The 25,019-nt window shown below is 35.9% G+C and overlaps 1 protein-coding gene across 2 annotated transcripts in view; it reads right to left on the bottom strand.

Annotated features, from left to right (window-relative positions):
* Positions 1 to 7,785: 7,785 nt before the first annotated feature.
* The window catches only part of GPR63 (G protein-coupled receptor 63), a 26,793-nt gene continuing 9,559 nt past the window's right edge, over positions 7,786 to 25,019 (bottom strand). Inside the window, exons 2-5 of one of the 2 annotated variants that reach the window (XM_085306955.1) lie at positions 16,569 to 16,657; positions 14,011 to 14,092; positions 13,373 to 13,470; positions 7,786 to 11,221 (exon numbers count right to left, since the gene is read on the bottom strand). In XM_085306955.1, coding sequence (XP_085163081.1) covers positions 9,818 to 11,077 — 1,260 coding nt within the window. In that variant the 5' untranslated portion in view covers positions 11,078 to 11,221; positions 13,373 to 13,470; positions 14,011 to 14,092; positions 16,569 to 16,657 and the 3' untranslated portion in view covers positions 7,786 to 9,817. The remainder of the gene's footprint in view (positions 11,222 to 13,372; positions 13,471 to 14,010; positions 14,093 to 16,568; positions 16,658 to 25,019) is intronic. The other variant, XM_085306956.1, reaches the window with a different exon arrangement.

Raw genomic sequence — 25,019 nt, 5'->3', positions numbered from 1 at the left:
GCAGGAGGCTACTGGTGCAGAGCAAATCCTGCTTGCCTTATTCCCGAGGGGTCTCACTGAGGTCCATCATTCAGAAACAGGGGAACCCTARCAGCTCCAGGACTTCTAAGTGTCTTCAGAAAAGATAAAAGCGGCTCTGGCAAATCCAGAGCACTCTGAAGCTTTGTGTGGCTCTCACTCAGATCACTTTTATTTTCTTGGATGCCAGGGGTTTTCCTGGAAGAATACATAAAATTTACCAAAGAGATCACCTGGATCACTTGGATCACTGTATTTCATTCCTCCAGTGGAATGAGGGGAATTCTGATGACAAATTGTGAAGTTTTCCCCCCACCACTCAAACTTGAGACATGACATATGTCATGTCTTAGCTATCACTATCCTAGATTCTCCACTGTTTTCTTTTCTAATTGTCCATCCTAACAAAGGCAGCAGAAGGAGAAAGCCAAGAAATTGTATGAAAAAGTCAGTAGAGAGAAGACTTCCCTAGCTACCGGCCTAAGTAGCTGGATCCCCATACCATTGCTTACCAATCACTGCGGGCAAGATACAAAATAATGGGGCATAAGCCCCAGCAAAATATTTAAAATGAGGCAGCAGTGACTACACTAAACTTCAGGACAAAAGCTGTACGGAGAATATCAGCTRGAGAAGGGAGAATCAACCTGGCCGGCGGGCCTGACACTTCCATACCTCCCTTTCTGTCAAAGAAAGCATTTGGTTGCAATTAGCTGGTGCAAAGGAAATACCACGTGAAGCCCCTGTTTTCCAGTTGGGGTGACCTCTGCCCRGTCCGAAGACAGTTGGAAGCATTTGCTCAGCGTTGGTTAGCTGTGCGTGTAGTGGGTGGGGGGCAATTCGAACAAATACGGGAGGATTTGCCAAATATGCTTAAGCTGCAAAAGTATGCCGTACCACATAACAAASTGTGAGAGCATTTAAAGCAAGTTGAAACTAAAATAAACCCTGCACTGCTGCCAATTCCGCAGTTATTATTATTAAAAAAAAAAAAAAGTTTCCAGTTTATTCTCATCTGGAAGTACTAGCGGTGCAACAGGTTCTCAGTGGTGTGAGTGTGACGTGGGGAAGAGGGCAAGAGGGAAATCTCCAATATGTTTGACACACTCAGACTCAGATCACCAAGTACACCTTAAAATGCAGAAAAAATGCAGGTTTTATTCAGGCCAGAGGAGCTGCTATCTGCTCCATCCATCTCTTGCCTCTTTCTCTGCTCTGTCTCAGTCAAATCAGGAAAATTCAAGTAGAATCTCTGTTCCAGGCTTTTCAAGTGGTTGTAGGCTGTTCAATATCCCTTTTTCCTATATCGTCACCTTTTTCAGAAAAAAATCCTATATTTAAAAAAAAATATAGATAAAGAATTGCAAAATTTTGTAGCATTTTTAATATTTGAAGTGAGAAAAGTGGTGTCTTTCTCTTTTAAAATCTAGATGTTGGTTTAACATTTTTATGCAAAGACAAACATTTTCTTTTAAGTTCTAAACTTCTAGGGGGGAAAAAAAGACTCCTATTTAATTTCATGGGAACAGGTTGGTTTTATTCAATTAAGTTCAATAAGATTTTTCCATGATGATATTTGTTATTTACAAATCTTGTACGTATTGAATTAGCTCAAAGTGTTTGTTTAACAGATTTCAAAATTCTAATCTGTGGGAGTTTTGCAGTCAACTCRGCTACTGATTTTGTATAGCTTAATATAAAACAGAGCATTTACCATGTATGTATGTATGCATTTATTTACTACATTTTAGACATAAGCTGAAAGAATTCAGAGAATCCATGCTACTGAGAGAGTAAAATAAGAGAATTTCGTCATTTAAAAGCACTCAAACCTTATGTTGTATTACATACCTTTTGGACTGAGCTGTCCAATAGGCAATAACTAATGGGTGATTGCTGGTTTTTTTTTTTTTTTTTTTTTTTTTTTTTTTTTTTTACTTTTTTTTCTTTTTACCAACTGACTCTAGAATTATTTTTTAACCTTCTCATATAAAAAATGAAGAATTTGTATGTTGCTCTATCATTTTCATATTATAGTAAAACATTGTGGTTCTCTACCCAACAACTCCATAGCTTCAGTATTGCCATTCATGGAAATGCACTGGAGATRCACAAAAAGAATGATTTGTGGAATACATTTTAGCATTTTTTCCAATGAGGAGGAGGCCATTAAGCCTGGAAGGATGCCAGATACTGATAATCATCTGTCCTTCTGGGGCTGTTTTATAACTTCGCAGCTGTATTGTTGGCTACGATTTGGAGTCCCAGAGATATTGCTTCGTCTGTTTTTGTTTTTATGTTGGATGAGGTAGGAGGGACTTTTCCAAAAATAAAAAAAAAAAAATCTTTTTAAGGGGAAGGGGAGTTGCTGCATCCTTAAGTCACTGTAATGTCAACACCACTTAGGACAAATTTCAGGCATTAACCATTCTTAGACTCTTCCAGCTGCCCGCACTGCGAGCTGTTAAAAGACCAGATCATGAGCCATAAAATGTGTCTGTGGGTGTTAGCTAACAATTTGCAGGTGCATATCATCCCAGTAAAGCTTTCAAATTACATGCAATTTATAAGCTATGTTTGAAGCTCATAATGGTTGTGTCTGAGCAAATTAGTATCTTTTTTTGGCTTCATTTTTTTAGAGTGCAATCAAATGGGTACGGGAGGGTCAAGAAAGAAAGGATATTGTTTCAAACATGAAAAAGTCAGACAAAAAAAGGCTTTTTGTTCAGTATTTGGTAAGTGAATTGGGGCAGGARGAAATATTGTTCTAAAAACTTTAATTTTACATGTTCAATAGTACATCTGGAAGGAGGGAGGCAAGTGGTACTTCCATGACTGAAAGCTGAAATTAGAGATGAGWAATGATTTGGGTAAAATGTGGAGCAATCTACAAATGTCTCAAGTTTTCAATCTATAACRTCTTGGTTCAAGTACAGAAATGAGGAGCAACAGTTCTGTTTGTTAAATCTGTTAGGGGGTTGCTGTTCTGCTTTGAACAAATTGTTTAGCATGATCCTCTCCCCGTATGAGATTCCCACGTCCTGGAGGTGTTTGTGGCTGTYACCAAGAGGCTGCATGTTGTGCAGATGATACAGAGTCCTATAATAGAGGAAATTTGGTGAAGTGGAGCTCCAGAATCTTGTCTTTCAATCCTAACACATCCCAAATGACAAAGTTGTAAGGCCCATGGATATAGTATTTGGAATGAGATTCATATTAGAGAAAAAGACTTTTAAAATCTGTAAGTGCCCTTCTAGACTTATTGGGTAGAATTAATTTAGCTATGTATGGACAGCTACAGAGTGTCTGTATCTAAACGAGACATATCTTGTATATATTATGTATTGTGTAGCATGCAACATGATAAGGTACTTTTTAGATACAATAACTTTTATTTAATAAAATATATTTATTTAGATATAAATATTCTTTATACACTTTTATAAATAAATATATATGAAAGACAGACTGGTCATTTTCTAAGCTTTACGGAGAAATCAAGCGATAACTGTATATGCTAGAAAGGTACACAATATATGTAAGGGGTAAAAGGAATTTTCGGTTCTTGTAGAAAAAATATGAAAGATTAGCCATGCTGGATGCTGGTGATTTGGACACGAGGAAATATTTTTCCTAAACTAGTAAGAACTGAAAAAAAAAAAAAAGAGATTTAGAGTTATCTTAAAAAAGGCTGCATTTGACCATAGTCCAGTATTCAAAGACCATATTATCYTATCGTGATTACCATGATGATAAGGAATTCTAACCGAATTTCTTATTGTTGGTTAGTTATGCAATTACAATATGTTGCCACTATTCTTTTCAGTCTAATATCTGAGTAATATAGAAAGGATAGCATAGAAAGATATGTATGCATGTGTTGATATGGAATGACAGCCTYCAGGAGTAACACGTTGAACTCTGAGCACAGGTCCATAAAGGAAGAATGCCACACAATTTTTGAAGATGTCTCAAGTATATTTGGCAATGACAGGTAAAGTACAATTACCTCCAACAACATTACTCCTGAAATAAATACCATCAAATACAGCAGTATATAGACAATGTAATTATCTCAGTCTTAGAAAAATGTGCATTGACTCAATCGAGCAATATAGAATTTGAGCAGTGAGACAAACTAATATGAAATGGAAATAATGTTCAAAAAACCCAATGTTAACATTATTTTTCTCTGGAAYGGTGAAAGAAAAAAATACATTTTCATAGAATAATTGAAAAAGCTACTTTCGGTTTTCATTGTAGGCCAAAACAGAATAACAAAGATATCAAAGCAGAAGGTTAAAATATTTTTGCAATAACTGAATAACACTTCTTATCTCAGAGTAAATCCCTTCAGACAACTGTGTTTCATCAATAATTCCTCTACTTCAGCAAATGAAACATATCAAATCATTCCAAATTAAATTAAATTAATTCCATCCTGATGAAGAAAAAATAGCAAGTCAGTGAATGAAATAAAAACTGTCTTTACTGACTAATTCATACCTATTTTGGATTCTAAAATTTAGAGTTCTTCTGAAAGTATTAATGTTTTTATTTCATCACATTAAAAAAAATAATTATAGGCATCAAAACTGAGAGTTAAGTAAAAGAGATTATATTTACCAAGTGATGCTGAGAGTATAGTTTGATTTTTCACTTTAAATTCCTCTAAGAAAAATTAGCATTCTCAGCTTTAGGGGTCAATCATCATAAAAAAATGTAAATTACTTGAGATTTTCTTTTAAAGTTTCTCTGTCATTTGGAAATTTGACATATGAAAATTTGAATGCTATATGTTTTGTGAAACATTGTATGTATGCCAAGTTGCACTGTAGCATTTTTCAGACATCTGTATAATCTGATTGTTAACATTAGTAATATTCAAAAAAGAAGTCAAGAAAATGTACTAATAAATAAAAACATATGACATATTTTCACTTCTAGTCTATGTATAGAGTCCCCTTTCAGACATAAGCAACTCGTTTATTTTAAAGCTGAGGATGACACTAAAAAGGAAAATAAATATCAGCAAAATGTTAACTTTCAGATCTTTTTTCTTTTTTTCTTTCTTCCTTGTGGCTGGCTATTTTCATTTTATTTTATTTCTGTTGTATTAAAATAGTTTACCCGAGAACTCCATTGAGAAATGTCCTTTCCATTTCTGAGGGAGCCTGGGGACATGGAACAGCAATAGGCAATCTTTCCTACAAACAATCATGCAACAAATTGGAAACACAAATAACACATGTGGGAAACAGGCACAGATTTTCATCTCATTCCGCAAGAAGACTGAAATGCAGCACAGCTAACCYCAGTGCACTTCATGCGGAGTGGGGCCACTCAGGATTATCTGTCTTTGTAAAGCACTTGAGTTCTGCATGTGAAAAGCAGAGTGCAAGTGCAAAATATTATTATTAAATTACAATCTATAGCCAGAAGAAAGTTTCTAGACTATGTGTCCTAATAGCAAGAAAACAAAGAATGGAAGAGAAACTTCCATCTATGGGATAAGAAGAAAAAAAAAAGACAAAAAAACAAACTTGGAAATATGCATCAATTTTCTTTTTTTCCTAATGACCTCTAATTTTATGTAATCCTATGAGAGCACTACATATTGAAAATTCAGTTTGTAGAGCCGTATGTTAGCTCTCCGAGGGTTTTTGCTACAATCCTGTTTCTCTGAGACTTGCTGGAGTATTAGCAACTCTGTGACCTAAAACATAGATCATTCTTTTCCAAATAACCTTCCTTCAGCTGCAATGAGCATGCAGTCAGCTGAGGCTTTATGCAACTGATATTCCCCAAAGCCTACATAGATAACCYCTTCCCTCAAGAAAACACCTGTAAATGCTTTTTCAAGCTACTGTTACACCTACTTTGGATGAAGTATGTAAAATCTGTTAAGGTCTTTTGCAGTCYTGGCCCTTAAGTGCTGCTCTTTTGCTTCTTTCAGCATTTTCCTGGTGGCCRTGACATATTGAATACAATAGGATTCTTCTATTCTTTTCTAAAGAGAAGAYTTTTTTTGTTCAATTAAGAATCAGCTTCTACTATATTACTATAGTAGTAAATTCTCACTGGGTTTTAACACACTATCAGCCTCTAGCTACTACTCATTTGTATTGAAATAAGAAATCAGTGATCCCCAAAATACAAAAAATGCACATTTTTTTCAATGTATTACGGTCAATGAGAAATGATTGTGTAATTCTCTTATTCTCCAACTTTAAAGGTTCCCTCTTGTCATAAGAGAAAGTTGAAATATCTGTAAATCTGGGTAGATCATTAGGAAGCTGCTTATTTGTTTGTTTGTTTTGCCAGAATAGAATTTTATTTTTAAATTCTACTTTTTCTAGAGAAAAATAAATTCTCTGTAAAGAAGTGAAAAACAAAATTTTCAGTTTTCAGGCAATTAGCACATWTTTTTTTTTTTAATATGAAAACAGGTCAATTGTGATTCAAATAGTACCATAGTGCTTCAGAGAGCTTGTAGCGAAGGTGTATTTTCATCCTGTTCCATTCTCTAGGTTCAGTTCTTCGTCCAGACTTTGGCTATTGATCCCTGAGCCGCAGCTGTTGTCTGGGAGATATGTACCAGAGGGATATGGAATCCTAACTTTTTTCTTCAGAATTGCATCAAGCATATCAGTGTCATTTTAAATCCAAATATTTCTGCCTTCTATTTAATGTTTTCTCTAATATTTCCCCCAAAAGCCCCAAAACGTCTTCAAAAAATTTTGAAAAATCTCATCAAACCCTATAATATAAATTCTCAATCAGAAATTTGCTTTCTACCTAAGGCTCAACATTTTTTTTTTAATTTACTTGTCTTATTGGAAAAGAGATATGGTATAGCCTTCCTTTCCTCCTTTCCATTAAGCAACAATTATTCAATCTTTTACAGGTCAACTTTGTTTTTTTCCTTAAATATAATCATTACTAATATAAATGTAATATTCTTATTAAAGGGATTCAAGCATCTTGTAATAAGAGAAAGCTAAATGAGATCTGATGGATACAAAATATTGGTTTCACATCCACTGGCAGGAAAGGATGGGAGTGATGGAACATTTACATGTATGGTAACTTATCTTAGGGATGAGAAAATTAATAGCATTTTATGAGCCTTCTAGAATTTATTTTCAAAGGTTTCAGTGTCAGGAAACTTGTTCTATTTTTACAAAATATTATTTCCCGTCATTTAAAACATTGTTTTTCAAGTGAGACATAATTACTAAAATCTGTTATTTTTTTTTTATTTTATTTTATTTTTTTAACCAAGTAGAAGATTTAGCCAAGCCACTAATAAAGATTTTTGTGTGGAAATAATTCTTGCTCTATTCCTAAAACTACTGGGGGATATGCTCTATACTTTTGTATAGAAAGCCAGACACCTTGTGTTTTGCCAGAGATAAATTTAACTATAACCTCAGAAAGTCCTGAATTATGTCGTAATTTATAACACACATCCTTAATTTTCTCACATTCCACTGCCATATGTATGTGAAGGGAAGATGAGCAAATAAACATTTCCTGATGAAGAAATGGGGAGTTGGGTCCCTTTGGATCACAGGGTTCAGATGGGCAGAAAGATCCAATCCCATCTCAGTCCATCATGGCATTTTGCTAATTAACACTTCACTGAAGACTAAAAGTTATGAAAGTGATAGTTGTTACATATACATTCATAAATTATGAAATATATACTAGAGTATTTTAGAAAGTATACATTTAAATGATAATGTTTTTCATCCTTTAAGAAGCTTTTTTTTTTTTTTTTTTTTAAATGAAGCAAGTAAATTAAACATTTTTCCTTTTATATTCCTGGGACTTAAATATAACCAACAAAAAGCTGTCAATGAGAGGAACAGAAATTACTGTTTAATTAGTTCTTTGCTGAAGATCTAAATAAAATCTGTGCTGTAAATGCTTAGTTGACCTCAGAAAACAAGCAGCCCCTAGACATCCACACAGTACAGTGCATTTCTTTCATACGCTCAGTTCAACTCCTATGCAGCTTGTTGTAGACATTTGCTCCTCAGGGACAAGAACAAAGAAGAGGTGCTTGTGCTTTGAGTGCTGAAAAGAGCCAGAGCCAAGAGAAGCCTGAACCCTAGCCCTGGATAAACTGGATGTACATTATTCTTCTTCCTCTTAATTACACACTTCTCTGAAAAGCCCACTGCAAAGAGGCACAAGTTCTGTAGGCAACCTTCCCTAGTCCCAGAGCAACTAAGAATCTCACTTCAAAGCTTGAACCTAAAGTTTTAATTTTATTCACCTTTCATTATATACTTCTTTAGGAATCTGGATTACTATCATCAAAGGAAACCTCTGACTTTTTACTTTCAAGGCAGGTACCAAGACAACCCGACCTTAGTCAGAGAGATGGTTCAGGGAGAGAAGCTGATCTTTAACACATGAGAACAGCAGAGCAAACCCTTGAGGCAGCAGGCACTACAGGGGGAAAGAGGTAATGAAAAAAAAAAGTGTAAAGTAATTATCAGAGGGGGAAAAAAGGGAAGTTAACTCTCTTTTTCCCCTAACTCCACCCCCAGTAAACTGCTGGCCAGCTGTTATTCATTATTGCCAGTTTATCACTTCAGTTTGACACTAAAAGTGGGAAAAAAAGTACTCTGGGTTTTTTCTTTTTTTTTTCAGTCATTGCATATAGACTAGGTCCTAAACTTCAACTATGATTCGTGTTCTGTTTGTCTGCTGGTTTGCCTTACTATCCCTAAATYTATTCTAACAAATATCTGATAGCACAATTTCAGCAGTACAGAGCATAGCTCATCCAATGTAAGCTCCAAGTATAAACAGCATTATACCAACACAACGTAAATTGTAGGCCCARAGTCACAATTTCCAATACACTTTCAGGAGTATCATTAGATTTGGACAGATTGTTACAACCAAAAGTAACATCTACATCCACCTTTTCCCCCTATACCAATTTTCATGTGAACTCTCTCCCTCCAGAATTTGTGTTAACGTAAACCTCAAGACATGGTATATTCATTCCCTTTCACGCCTCCATTTTCTCCTTCCAACTCCCCTAATCATTGAGCAATTAAAGTTACTGTTGATCAGAAAAACAGCAGGTATGTGGCTGTAGGTGTAAATATACCAACATAAATTGCCCTACTAGAGCTTAATTGTGTTTTTCATTAAACCTCCCCAGTATAATGAATAATGATCATAATATCCCTTTGATACAGAAGAAAATATTCCAATGAACAAATTCTGCAGCAAATTTTGTAAAGTGCACAAAAATATTAATGGAAATATTAAAAAAGAGAAGTTTTCTAGTGTCACCATCAAAACTTCTGAAATATTGTTAAAATTAAAGAGAATTTATCTAATGAGATTTTTTGGCTCTAATATATTGGCAAACAGCAGCAACATTTTTCAGAAAAATTACATCAACTAAATATACTGTATCTTAGCAGCATAAAAAACCCTACAATTAGATGCAATTGCAGGCCTAGTAAGCATAAACCTGACAAAGTGTTATAAATGTAGTTTTTGTTTAAAAGAATGGATTTCCATGGAATCCTAGAGGTAACATTTGTTATTTTGTTTACATTGTATTCTGGTAGTAAAATCAACTATAATCAATCACTTCCCCTCTGTCTCTCTCCTCCCAAAATTGCACAGAACATTGGAAAATTTAATCAAGTTGAATGGCCTCACTCAAGAAGCCATATTAAAGAAAACAAACAAATAAAAAAATAATCAAATCTTAAAAACAAATAATCACAGAAAATAATCATCATGTCAAGCAGTTGCAGCTTTACACTACTGACCGATGCTCCCCACACACATAGATGGCACTGGGTCGAATGCGTCGCCTTGTATGGCCGGGYAGCTGTGGCAAAAACTTGAAATATTTGGGCATTAAGTCTAAGCATGCATCATGAAACTTCTTAATCCTCCAGTAGTAAATCAGTGGGTTCAGTGCAGACTTGAGGTAGCAGAGCCAAAGGAGCCAAGTGCTTATCTCAAAAAAGTTGTGCTTGTAGTAGAAGTGGCTGTTGAATGTGGCAATAAGGCTGTAAGTGGTGAAGGGCGCCCAACAGACTATGAAGACAAGGAATAAAATCAAGATGGTTGTGAAGGCACGAGTTTTAAAGCTCATATCAATATTCATCTGAAAAGGTCTCTGTAAGCTCATGAGACCAAGTTTGCTGGCCTGGCTGAGGCATATGCTATCAGGGTGGCTATGGATACGAACTGCATTGTGGCGGACGGTGTTGAGTATGCCCATAAAAGAATACAGCATTACCAGGAACGGAATAAAAAAAGAAATTAGCAAGATAAGTATCACATAGGCCCGGTAGCCTGGGTCTGTAGAGTAGCCAAAAACACACTGAGGTGCTCTCGAGGGTATCTGCAGATTAGGATTTCCTACTGATAGGGGGAAAGCAACAACAAAGGACGCTGCCCATGAAATCACAATGAGAAAYTTTGCACGGTATGGGTTCAGTTTATCTTGCCTCTGAACTATGATTAGAAATCGGTCAATGCTAATAATGAGAAGAATTGCTACCCCTTCTATGACAAAAAGCCAGAAAAACATGGCAGAGACTCTGCAGAATATATCCCCGAAAATCCACTGAGTGGTAATGATTGTTATCAGAGCAAAAGGCATGTTCAGCACTGCCAGCAGCATGTCTGCAAAAGCAAGGCTTGCTAAGAGAATGTTAATTGCAGATCGCATAGCAGCCTTCTGGTAGACCATGAGGCAGACAACAAAGTTTCCAAGGAAAGAAACCAATAGGATAAATATCATAGCAGCAGAAAGAATGATCTGGAGTGGCACACTCAAGCTCCTGAAAACTTCTTGTGGTGGCAGGATAGCTGTAGTGTTTACCAGAAAAGTACTTCTCTCAGTGGTGAGCACAGCACCTGAACTGTATCTCAATGGCTGTGTTGTGCCACTATGAAGCAAAAACTGGGGAGTGGTAAAATTCATATAGGCATTTTCATAAACAATAAAAGTAGCATTTGAGGTCCCAGAATGGGCTAGTGTCAACATTGCTGAGAAAACCATTGCTTCAGAAGGAATGAATGCAGAACCAAAGGTCTTCAAGTCATTTCAGCTTGTTTGGGCAGTATTTTATTTGTGGTCATTTACCAAATCAAAATTCAATGTCCGAAAGCATCAAAGCTCCTACATTCATGTCAGTATTTCCATCTGAAAAAGAAGAAAGAAACCAAGTTACGATTCTCAAAAATCTATAGGAACTAAAAGATCTTTCTGCCTTCCTTAATGCCAAAAGGATCCTACTACACCTCTACTAATATTTTAGGTTAGTGCATTTTTCCTAAGCACCGGTCACARAAGTCTCGCAATACTTTGTCTTTTTCTTAAAGCTCCTACTCCTGTAGYCTTGCTGATGCTGTACAGTACTCTCACCCATCAAAAGCTTTTCTCTACTATTACCAGGACTGGAAAAYTTTTAATCAGTGAAGTTCACATTTTCAAACACTAAAGTGAACAGTTCAAATCAGTATCTTTATTTAAATCTCATAATTCTTAAACTAACCTCATTATTTGCTTTGAAATCACCTASAGCTGGAAACATCAGAAGCATTTCCAAATAACTAGCAGGACCATCACCTGTCTGTCTGTTTGGTAGGCACTGACACAGAGTATCCAAACTACACTGCGTATTATGGAATCCCTTGTTCCATCTCCATGGACAGCRTCAGATGCTTCAGGAAAAATATGCAAACCATACAACCTTTTATTAATTATTAAATAACTTGTCCACAGGATTAAAGTATTCCTCAGTTTGTTTCATTTAGTAACTAACTCATACCAAGTTGCAGGAAATTAACTCTTCTTTAGTCTCCACAGCCCCTTCTCCCCGCAGCAAGCTTTCCTGTTGTCACCGGTCTAGACACAGCTTTGTTAGCCCATCTTGATTTTGTTAGCCCAACATAATTTAACTGTGCCTTGTAAATCTAATCCTTTGACATTTTGCTGAACTCTCTCCCTCAACTTTATACTGATGGAATTCAGCATTTCCTTTTACAGGTTTACATATACTGTCTTATGTATTTCATCAAATATACATCATTCTTATATATGAATGACATATAATAAAGCTTGAGAGCTGTCTCCAACTTCCAGTGGAAGCTTTTCCAAAAAACTCCTCCTCTCTATCCTGGACTACTAATTTAAACACACCCAGAGAGCTCTAGCACTCAATCAAGCTGGAAACCAAAAGGATTCTATGCCTTTCTTAACAAAGATCACCATAGCCAGAAACAAAGTGGGACTCATCTCACACAATCTGGATGTCTGCAGTAGTCATTTTAGGCTCTGTTTTTCATCAGAGGAGAGATAAGGGTAGCTCCAAAGAACACTATCTCATCCATCTCAACACACAGCAACAAGTTTGTGCTACTAACTTGGGATGCCTATGTTTGGTAAGACAAATCCAATGCACAGCATCTACACGGGTTCTGTTTGGTATCAACATTAGGCACAACTGAAGTGAGAAAGTAATGTACGTAAGAAACTAAGTAAGTACCACATGCTTAGTGGAAGATCAAAAGCTTACTCTTCCCAAGGCAGCGTTTTGCTAACAAAGAAATGAACTGTAAAACAACASAGTCTAAGCTCTGTCCCCACGCTGGACTTCTAGTGATACAAATCTAAGCTTGATCAAGCTGCTTCCAAGGTTTCTGTGTTACAGTCACAGCAAATTCTTCAAGGAACATCAGTGTTATGGCCTGCTCCTCTTACTCTATCACAAAGCTGCTCTATTCCTATCTTCAAGGTCAGCATCACTAGATGTTTTTTCCAGGGTCTGGTCAGTCCTCCAGCACTTTTTAAGACAAATGACTAACCTCTTTCCCGCTCTCATCTTCAAAAACACAGCAGAGAGACATTATTATAAACACATTTATCTGAGTCACATAAATTTCATTTTTTAGACATCTTCCTCTCAAACCGGAAGGACTGATGTCATTGTTTTCTATTTTAGCTTACATTTTGAAGACTATTAAACTCAGCCAAGTGCATACCTTAGTATGTACACTATGTGCACTGACATTTTGTAAAAGTGCCAGTCACCTTCATTCTAGACTTTCCCTTTCTCTCCTTACTCTCCCTTTCAYATTTATTTTGTATAAAGAAAGTCTCAGTGTTAATCACAGGCTAAAACATAAATAGGAGCCACACAGCTCCTATTATATATTTCTTCATTTTTTTGTTGGTGTCTTTATAAATCTTCATTTACTAGTCTGTTTTATCAAATTTTTTAGAATAAAATCTGTAACCAACAGCTGAAAGCTGTTACCACAGCTTTCGAGGATAGATAAGCAGGAACTTTACCAATGAAATGAAAATCTTATCCAAAGTTCCACAAAGGCTTTCAACTCCACTAGCCAGGAACACTGAAGAATGGAAGTAGCTGCAGCGTTCTGCAAGCACTGCAAGAGAATATAAATTCAACAAATAATTTTGGATTTAAAAACATGGAGTATACAAGATGAAGTCCCCAAGGCAGTATCTTTCAGAAGTCGGTAAACAATAAGCCAGTAAAGGTAAGCTTTGGATTTCTACAAAGAAAATCTATACTAGGGTTCAAGCTGTTCAACAAATGGAAGAGGAAAAAGGTAAAACCCATGATATTTTCTGATGATGAACATTTTTTCAGAACAATCTAATTAAAATAAAAGCCAATTATAAAGAGGTATAGATGGATCTCATGACAGTGAGAATGTAATAAACTGCCAGATAAAGTCAGGATTGGTAGAGGTAAATTCACATATAGAAAAAYAAAGCTATAAGCACTGTGGCAGATGCTAAACCAACTATCACCATTCGGGGAAAACAAAGACACAACCACAGATTTTGTAATTATGATTGCTGATGTTTTCATACAGCAGACTTAGGTGTTTAAAATTATCAGCAAAGCAATAGAAAAACAGGAGTTGTATGTATATGCACTATATATCTATATACACTACCTGCTACAAAACACATCCATGGCAGCTTGCATCTTCAGTAATGTGTGTAGTTCTGCTCCGCCCCATCTCCATTCAAAAGTGACTGAAAAGAGGTATTGCAGAGGTCTACAGAATTATTAGTGCATAGGGAAAGTGAATGACTGCTGACTCTCATAATACATGGACTAGGAAGCGCCAAAGGAAATGATTATTTAGCCATTAATTGTGAAAAATATTTGCCATAGGATGTTGTGGATGCCAAGGAACTTACAGGGATTTAGAAGGCAGTTTAGGATTAAAGTTTTAGAATATATTGTTTCACCATGAATTGGCCCTTTAAACAGAAGGAACCAAATAGGGAAAGGGGAGCAGGAATATAAGTTTTCTACACACTTCATTTAGTCAAGAAGATTGTGCTATCCTGAACTTTTCAATTTTGTGTGTGTGTGTATATATACACACACACACAAATATATTTTTTTTTCCTTTTTTACTGAGAGGACTTCTATCACTAGCATCCACATGGTTATTAAACCTTGCATTTTCTCCCCCCCACACACAATCATTCCTCCTATCCTTCCCAGCTCCCATAAATTATACAAGAATAGAAATTCAAAGTTGAAAGAAAGAAGCTGATAAAATAGCTTCATAGCAAGTTTATTTCAGTCCTCACTCGCTCTTTGAGAAAGAGATCCTGTCATTTCAAAGTCAGAATCATTGCTGAATAAAAGCTTATAAAAGACAATCATGCTTTGATAATTTAAATAGGTAAGTTTATTGACGGTCAAAGTGCTCAAGTAAGAGCTTGTGACAGTATTTTCACTTTTGGAACATGTACTCTCACTGTTTCTTTTCAGATGCAAAAAAGTCCCACACAAWTACTTTTTTTTCCATTTCAATGCAGGAAATTACTGGGTATGCACATTTTATCTCAAGCAAGGTTCTCAATCATATGCAACTTTCTTTTTATGGAATATAATAGACAATTATTTCAATGAAGTACAAAATTAAAGCTAAATATCGTACAAATTTCATTCATCAAATATAATTATTGCTAGAACTATGGTATCTGTTTTTAATAGCTTTTTAAGCTAAAAGGTAAATACATTTCTGTTCAGAATTCAGATAGTACGCTCAACCAGAAATAGAAGATTACATCCTATATGCAAAACCACCACCAGTCAAAACCAGTAACTCTGATGTAGCCAAACAGGAAACTTTTTACCTGCGAAAACAGTACCATAGTTACRCTTGATGCAGAGCAGAACAAGCTATGAGCAGCTGTCAAAATGCTCAATTATGAAATTTACGTGTTAAATGCAAGCATATTTTCTGAACTGGCCAGGACCAAGATTTGGCCACCCAAGAGCAATCTTTCTACAGAAGCTTGAAGCTGGCAGTGTCTCATACATTGAGCCTGTTTCTTGGGCATATTTTTAAGTGCTTACAAATGGGAATCCTTTGGGTGTTTTATAGTTAGCATTTTGAAGGTAAACTTGGCAAAACCAATTYATGCATCTCTGCATACAAAAATATTTTTTTATGGTTTTCAATGAACAAAATCAAAAAACAAACATAAGAACTATAGTCTTATTTGAAAAAAAAGAGTGTGTGTGTATGCGTGTGCATGTAAAAAACACTCAAATGCATGTTCTCCGACCCCTCATTAATGCACAAAGAAGCCCAGGAGATGCTCCCCTCTCCATAAGAGGAGAACATTGTTTCCTATGCCATGAAGCAGAGCCAATGTAATGCATTGGAATCCTTTCTGATAAGGTCAAAGCAGGGAAAGTCAGAGCACAAATCAGCAAGGGACAATGTTCTTACTCACCTAATTGTTCCTCCTGAAAGGAACTAGTAGTTTTTCAGTTTTAATACCTATTTACATATCTTAAACTGAAACTGATCAGCTACACTGCATGAGTAGATGACCCACAAAACTATTCATGAGAGGCATTAGTTCAATTTGGGGAATTTTCCTCTTTTCCACTTCATAAACATTACCACGGCAATTTTCAGAAGCAAGCATGGTGGGGGAAACAACCTCCCTTGCATTGGGTCATTATGTACAACTAGTTGCCCTCTTGAAGAAATTTTTTTGCCCTTAATTCACAGAGTCATTAACTGTTAAGAAATGCCATCTATAGGAGTCATTATTCTAAATCAAAAATACGCAAAATGTAATGAATAATTTTCTTAGTTCTTACATAATAATATGGTCTCATTTTTCAATCACATGAAAGGACACATGAAGTTCTGTTTTTATTTCAAGCATCATCATGCTATTCTCCTATCTCCTAACTTTCTCACTAGCTCAATGGTCTTATCAACCATATGTATATAGCAAGAGCTAGCTGAATAGTGTATTATCAAGAACATTAAACACTGAAAATATTTTTAAAAACATACTCTGTTAATCCTTAGTCTCTGCCCAGCTATTAACACACTAACAAGATGGAAGCTCTGCCTTTGCTCTCTAAAGTTTCAGTGAAACTTTTAATTACACATGCAATTACTATACATCAGTTTGACCCCCCCCAAAAAAAATGCAGAATCCAAAATAAAAACACCATACATACCAGTCCAGGTAGGCTCCCATGGAAAGAATAAGGACTTGCAAGTCATCTTGTGCTGCTTTATTCAGCAAAGTAGTCTCTTTCCAAATGCCCTGTTAAAAAAAAAAAATATATATATATATACACACACACACATATATATCTGTGTGTGTGTGTGTGTATATGTACATATATATTCAGTGACATATGTAAGCACAAGGCAGGACAAGATTGGAATGATGGCAGTTTTTCCTGTAAGAAAATTTTAGTTTTTATTAGAAGAGACAGAAAAGGCTGTAGTCTTTGTCTCCTGACAAGATACAGGTCATATATTCATAACCTGTAGAAGGTATGGACCTTAGGCAGGACTAAAGGCATCTAAATTTCATCAAGCCCAGGGATCCTGAGCTATCTCATCTGTGAAGCATAAGTATCTTGCCATTTAATGCTATTTTTTTCAGGTCCAGTGTGGCATCCTGTTTGGAATCTCATTCAAAGRCACTTCATTAATTTGGGGACAAACAAACAGAAGTTAGCTACTGCAAGTCTTTTATGGGATCTGTTACAAGACATGCTTAATTTTGAAACATCAGGAACCTGACTGTGAGATTTCCAAAGCCTCTCAGAAGAAGTGTTATTTAAAACCAGAGGATACTACTAAACATCATGAAGATGTTGAATGAGTTTTCCTCCAAATTAAAAAGATATCAGCATAATGGTGTCAGAAAAGCAAGAACAAGCAGTAAGGAAACAGGTTTGAATAGCTACCTTAGGAAGAACAAACAATATACATTTCAATGCAGCATTTCAACATTTCTCTTATATGCTCTAGTGCCACTCAATCATCAGTGGGATATTACTGTGCCTCAAGTAGTTAAAATTATTTCTGTAAAGTGGGCCTAGAATAGCTAAAAGGCTGCTTATTTCAATGTCATACACCTCTGGTTAACAGAGGCCTTCAATTTTCAAAGCAGTTCTTCCATACATTCTCAGAGGGAAGTCAGGAATTTCAGTGAGTGAGTGTAACACTCAAAAATCCCAATGACTGCAATTATTTATAAATATGGTTTATATCTAAAAATCAAAGAGCAAAGATGTGGGACAGACATGTTCACTCTCTGCTTTTAAAAGGCTACACAACTGTTAATCTCTTTCAGAAGAAGCTTTCAGAACAAATATCTAGAAGTCAACTCCACCCTGGAGCAAGAGGTGTCAGGCTCCTTCAGGAGTAAGTGTCTAAATAASTGCTGTACATGGAGGCTGGAGGACAAACCAGTCAATGAGTTGACATGGACTTCCTACAAAAGTAGGAATAACAAAAGAAGTAGGAATAACAGATTAAATTCAAGCTTGTTGAGAAAACTACCTTCTACAGAACAAACACATTATATAGCCATGATGGAAAATCTGAAAGACTTTCTGACAAGCTATTAATGAAAATCTTGTGCTAATGGAAAATAATTTGACTTTGCATTTCATTTATTTCAGAACAGGGTAGAAACGAAAAGTATGAGTCTCAGATTTAGTAATGTATAAAAGAGATAAAATGTAGCCATTAGATTAGTATAAGCTTTCACCCTTAATCTCTTCCCTGTTTAATGAGGTAAGTATCATTAACTGTTAATCTTCCCTCTTAGCCTTTCTGAAGTGTCAGAGTGAATACATTTGCCAGCAGGCAGAAAAATCTGCCAGAAACTTGGAAGGATTAGAGAGAGTTACAACCTGACAGATCTTCCCACCAGACAAGCAGGTTCTCTAACATAAGAACTATTTCTTCTTGCACACTTACAGAAGATATTTCTAACTCTCTTTAAAGGTATTTTTAAAGCAAACAAAAAAGAAATCCAGAGTATCACCTATATCATATCCAGAAACTATAAAGATCTTCAATTTCAAGCCTCTAAGTATGGAAAAAGTAAGAGCACTTTTCCAAAGTGAATCTGGAAAATTTTATTAAATTTGATTAGCTTGAAGAGCTTGCTCTTAACTGGGTAAGTTGCTTTGGATGGTTTCTGCTGGCAGTCCAGGGTTAATACTACTTGCAAACGATATCCCTTGTTTTCCATTATGAACTATGGCCCAGGTTATTTATTTATTTATTTATTTTTAATAAAAACAGAGAGATCTGCAATCCTTCAAGATCCTGCAATGAAATCTGAATACAAGGATTCCTGTATTCGCAAAGAGCTATACTTCTGCGATTACAACCTCGCTCACAGCAGCGTTTAGAGCCAACAGTGCTACTGCAAGGCTCATCCTGACTTCTACCTCATTCCTTCATCCCTGCGCCCAGTTCCTCATTCACACCCTTGCACTGGCCCCCTGCTCCTGCCCAGGCACAGCCAGACAGTACCAGGAGTGATCTGAGCTAAAATGGACCCTGGCAAACAAATAGCAGCTTCACATCTCTAACCTGAAGCTGTGAAACACTGGGGTATACAGATCAAGGCATAAGATCATGACCTACATTTAACTTTTCTAAACTAAGACATACTTATTACAGATCACATCCAGGACAGTGCTAGTGCTGTATCATCAGCAAGAACTACAAACCTTGTAGTTACTGATGATCTTAGAGCAATTTGTTTCTCCCCAGATGTAATTCAAATCTCCAAGCCAAAAACTATCATTTTCAAGTAACGGAAATAGCAGAACCAAAATCAGAGACCTTAGTTACCATTACACTGAAAAGTGCTTCCCACAAGCATTTAGATTATATTAGAGACTTAGCAACAGGCTAGAGAAAGACCCAAAAGTATTATGAAATGTTTTAAGTGTACATTACTTCTCAACTTTTGCAAAACACTTTAATGACAACTCACTACATTCAGTTTTATCTGGTCCACAGTCATTTCTTAGCATGTTTTCTTAACGTTTTCTTTGGGTATTAAGTCAAACTACGGGTTAAAATAAATGTAAATACTGAAAGTTTCCAACCTTCACCAAAGTGGTTTTATCTTTTATCAAAATAAAATAATTAAAAAAAAACAAAACAAACAAACAAATCAGCCTGCTTCAAGTCACAAATTTTTAACAGAGTTGTCCTAAGGCAGGCTGTTTTGGCTTTTCAACTATAGCAGCTTCTCTAGTGTATTCTTTAATTGAATGGAAGATTGAGTTCTATGAAGACATTTTGGCTTCACGTATCATAAGACAGAGATCTAAAGACTCCCTTTATTAAATTGTTTGTACCTCCTTTGCATTGCCCCACTACATATTCCTTATATAGAATATATACATATTCTACTAAAAATAGGGGAAGCTGGATTTTCTTTTAGTCAGTAGTTTTGACAACAGCTGTTAGCATATGTAGTTTTGCTTTTTTTTTTTTAATCAAAAGCAAAGGGCTTATAAAAACAGTCTCAAAAAACAGTAACTCCACCATCATCATCTTTATACTGACGGAATTTTGTAAGTTGCCTCTCTCACAAAAATATGCTGGCTTGTGAAATAAAATCAGATGTAATGAAAAGTCATCTTTTCATAAAAGTATGAAGAGATGCTAATGGAAAGATGGTCAGAGTAACTGGAAAAAAGTTTACTGAAGTACTACTCTCTTCACACCATGTACTGCCCACACTAGATGCAGGGGATTTTCGTTCCCAGAGTAAAGGGGTCCTCCCCATCCCAGCTATGTTCTTCCCATACAGGTTCAATTCACACTGCAGCCAAGTTCTGCTACTGCTCAAGACTCCTGCTGCTGTAAAGCAGATGTTACGGATCTTGCTTCTTGGGAACACAGGAGCCATGGGCATTAGGCTCATAGAGAAGAGGTGTTGCAAGCAAGTTAACTATTTCAATAAGAGAACAATGTTCCCTTGCAGCCTTCTGCTCTGAGAGTACTCAAAGTCTGTTAGGATAAGACTGAGTTAAGAACCAAAATACAGATTAAGCTTTTTTGTGTGTGTTTATATTTTCAATAATTACTGGCACCTCTATTTAGCTGAAAACTAAAACAACATGCTTAATGCAACAGAATACTAGTTGCTCAAGTTTTTTATCCATGTTTGCCCTATAATTTGTTGTGATAGTTTAAACTATTAAATCAGCTGCATATTACAATATTAACTTATTTATCATAATGTAGAAACAGAGACCAAATAACTCACAGCTACTGTTTAGGCCGTGCCGTCTAATTGCTCTAACAGCTTCAGAACAATTTTGGTCTCGTGCCARTCAACTGGAGCAACACTTTCAAGACAGCAAATTCACCTCTGAGAAACAATCCTAGTTAGAAATCAATCGCCTCTGTTCATATTACACATATAAAAAAGTTAATCCAAGAGTTTCCATTTGGAYAACACTCAAGGTATACTACAGACATACAGATCCTATGCCATACAGGCACGAACAATTTCTATATAGACATGACTGGCTGAGTCTGCAAACATTCCATATATCATGAATARATAAAATATTAGCTGAAATTTACAAGCCAAAAATATTCAAATCAATTGATCTTGTGATTTCAAAAGACACTGTTTTGTTGTAATGTAACAAAAGAGACCTCATTGCTTTCATTTTTGCCAAGAAATTTACTTATAACTTCAAGCAAACAAATATGTTTATTGATTGAAGGAAAGCTTCATTCACTTTTCAATCCAAAAATCTAATATCACAACATGCTGCATATCAGTGTGTCTTACTTATGTTTACAGAAGTGGAACAYACTGAAGATTTCATTGGATAACATTTGTGGTAACATTACTTGTCAGTACCTTACGATCCCCTCTTACAGTTATCTTCACAGTTGACCAAAGTGATTTTGCAGCTCTTGCTGGTTTTGTGCTACCTAGGAATTGTTAAGCAAACAGTAATCCTAAACTGACTTTTCATAGTTAATGTTATAGTAGTCTCAGTTCACAAACCTCACATTTAAGAAACGCATGTTTCCACTGGAAAGCTCTTTCAGTAATAAAATTGCAAGATTTTTCACACTACTTTTTTAAATAACTAAGCAAAAGAACTAGAAAAAGATGCATTACATCAGCAGGAAGGAGTTGCACATTAACACACATTGTCTTCCACTTTGGTAGTTCAAGATCCTATTTCCCTACTTAACTGAAAATTTTTCAAGTATGCTCAATAAATTCATTTTGCAAATAATACTTAAGCATCTCTTCAATTACACAGAAGTTTACTTGGATTTAAGTTCAGTATGAATCTGATCCTGAGAAAATACTGAATGGAATTCATCATCTTGCAGCTAAGACAATTCTAAGTAGAGTAACAAATATAACACAGAATTTCTAAATTGATTATGACTACTCAGCGAATGCTAAAAAAAAAAAAAAACAGGCTAAGAGATTTGTATTGATTTTTTAAAATACTGAAACACAAAGTCATACAAAAGTCAGATATAACTTTAAGTTATGGACAAAACCTTTAAAAGAATAAGGGTAACAACATTGTAAGAGACTAGCAAATGGAAGTCCCCGCTTGTGTGCTCTCTACAAATCTCTTTACAACCCCTAAAACATTAATGTCACAGTCAACACCAGCCAGTACAAGACATCAAAAAGGCTACATACACTTGCTACAAAATCAGCAGTGATATTCCTCCTATATTTCAGGGGAAAAAAGAGATTTTAAACTGCTGAGGAAGGTYTGCAGGTTGTTTTAAAGGATTCTGTGTCAGGATGCTATACGAGGTATCATGACTATCAATAAAAACRTCTATTTTCTACCTCCCTCTGGGACTAATTTAGAGAAAGTATTTCTGTTTACTCCTTGTCAACTGGTTTGTCTTCTAATTATTTTCTCTATTTCTATGAAAAATACTTTCCTACTCTAAATGTAACAGGCTTCTGTGAACAGCTCTTCAGTACTCACAGAACTGGTTGAAAATAACTTCTGTAGAAGTTGTTGCCTATCAAATAAATGGGATTTTTTTTCCACTTAAATTTTCGTTTGATTTGCCTTATTTCTACAAAATCGTTCCAATGAACACCAAAACTATTGTTTATACATCATCATTTTGTTTGCACAGAAAAGTTTCACTTTAACATGGCTTGTTCCAGCATACCTTTTTATGGCACATTTGTTACGAGTTCCCTCAAAATATTTCTCATGTAAACTGAATAAACAGTCCAAGAGTCACAATTAACTCCTGGGAACATTTAACTCCTGGCTTGCTGTCTTTTTCCTACCGTCCTCGACATTTCCTAAGGGCATTTTGCAACAAGAGTTAATCTGGTCCAATGCCTGCTCTTTGTTGCTAGCTTTCTCACTGATCCTGCAGTTCCTTCTACCACGCAACACAGTTCGTCAGGAAACGGGGAAAAGACTTTCGGGAAATAGGGCAGCAAACAGCCACCAGAACCATTCACCTGGCTCACTCCAAAAGTCCCTCAGGAAAGGGGCAATTAAGAGGAAAAGTCACCATTTATATGCTTTGACAGCTGTAGTCTACCCCTTGCTACCCTTCTGAGTGGTAAGACGGTGGCAAGTCCTGACCCAGRTAAACTCTTGTCAGTGCAATAAATCCAGTCATACGGCAAGCATGGAGGTAAAGGTTACAGTGCACTAAAGCCATYTCCACAATGACCTCCTGGTTGAAAAGACTGGGGACTGCATGCTCCACTGTACTCTGAATATCAGCTTAAGCACTGCATTTTGAAGAGGTTTAAAACTGCTGGTACATCAACTTATTTTCCAGAATGCGTTTTACTGGAAATAATTTCATTTCAAATCCAAAAACACAGGATGGGAATTCTACCAATCACCTGTACATACTTTAAATCCTTCCTCAGCCGTCTGTTTCCTACTTAGCTCACATTAGCTGCGCTAGGCAAGTTCTCTCTCTCTCTCTCTTTTTTTTTTTTTTTTTTTTTTTTTTTTTTTTTTTTTTAAGTCTTACAAAGACCTTTTCATGTCTCCTCTTTGCTGCAGAAGTAGCTAATAAAAGTTTTTGAAGCTCTACTGATTCAATCACCACCTGTTCTCCTCTCAGCCATTCTTTCTGTCCTTTTTTCATAGGCAAACATAACTCGTTCAACACTTGTATTTGGCGCATGGCAGTCTCATTTTGAGTAGATACATTCCATAAACAAGTCTGAATAAAGTTATAACCACTTGCTCAGGTGCTGCAATTTACATCCATGTATGCCCACAACGTAACCTCAATATGGCAGAGGAGGCTCCTCTCTTAAATTTTCGTGCTACCCTTCTCTGTATTAAGAGTTTTTTTGCAAGTGGATGCAATTCTAAATACATTGTATCCAGATACAGTCTAGTCACTGCTTTCATCTTAAACCATAACTCACACAACACTGAGAAAGTAGATACCATTAAGCCTCTCTAGTATTTCAGAGTTTCTAAGCCCATCAAGCCTGCAGAGATGGGACTTGGACTAGCTGCAGGAACATGAGGCACTCAAAGTAAAGCAAGTAATGTGAAATAAGCACAACGTTGTTAAGTTGCTTCGCCTTTTAAGTTGGAGATCTTAGTAGGAGGGACCCACATGCTATCTATCTCCCTTCTAAAAGTCTGAAATTTGTGGTTATCTGGGGCAGTGTTTGGGTAAAAAAATGCAATTCAATTGGCTTGCTCTGAGGAACTTAATATTTAAGTTAATAGYTTACGCATGAAGTTCAAAATGTATTACTTCATCAGGTCAATAGTAGCTCTACACTTTCCCACAGATTCAGAATAATCTGTTTACTTCCTAGTCCCAGATGTTTTTCAGTAGGACCATATTAYTGCCAAGTCTTAACTACACCATTATCTATCCGCTGATCAGTAGTTTTAAAGATTATTTTAGAATCTGTTTTACTGTACATTTTTTTTCCATTTTATGATTTTAGTAACACATTTTTGGTCAGTGACCCACACACCAGGTAAATACTGATACAGCAATGAAAATTAATGAAGTGTAAAATACAGGAAATTAATTTCTCATCACATCATCAATTTATCTACCCACCTAAACGAGTTTGAAATACCAGCTTCAAACAGTCTGATGTTCTGGGGATACTCAGCTGCCACTTCATTTATAGTCTGTTTCCTTAGCAACAATATAATCCATCTGGCTGCAAAAAGCTAAATTCCTAAACCATATCCTCCCGCATACCGGAAATAGACTCAAAAACATTTATATTTTAAATAGCATACAGTCATCATGATTAGGGAGCATATTAATGAATCTTAAAAGGCAATGACGTTCTTAAAGTACACACACACACAAATTCACCATGTTCGTTTGACTAAGTGGTTCACACAATGAGAAAGGCACACGCAGTCTTTAAACTTCTAGGTATTAAAATAKCATCTCTTTCTTGCCACTACAGTCCTAATCCAAGCTTCAGAACATATAAGTTTCTTATTCTGAGAGGGAGAGATCTTGCACATCTTTCAACACAAATTTCAGAAATAAAAACATTTCTCTCATCTTTGTTCCATCATGCTTAGCTAAAGGAGCCCTCAGAATTGCATAAGGTTAACTTGTCTCTTAAGGCCTTTCTTAGAGAAGTAATT

The sequence above is a fragment of the Rhea americana genome, unplaced genomic scaffold (genome assembly GCF_003343005.1).
Source record: "Rhea americana isolate MKP2758 unplaced genomic scaffold, rheAme1 scaffold_25, whole genome shotgun sequence".
Classification (NCBI taxonomy): Eukaryota; Metazoa; Chordata; class Aves; order Rheiformes; family Rheidae; genus Rhea; species Rhea americana.
This window is presented reverse-complemented; position numbering and strand designations above follow the sequence as displayed.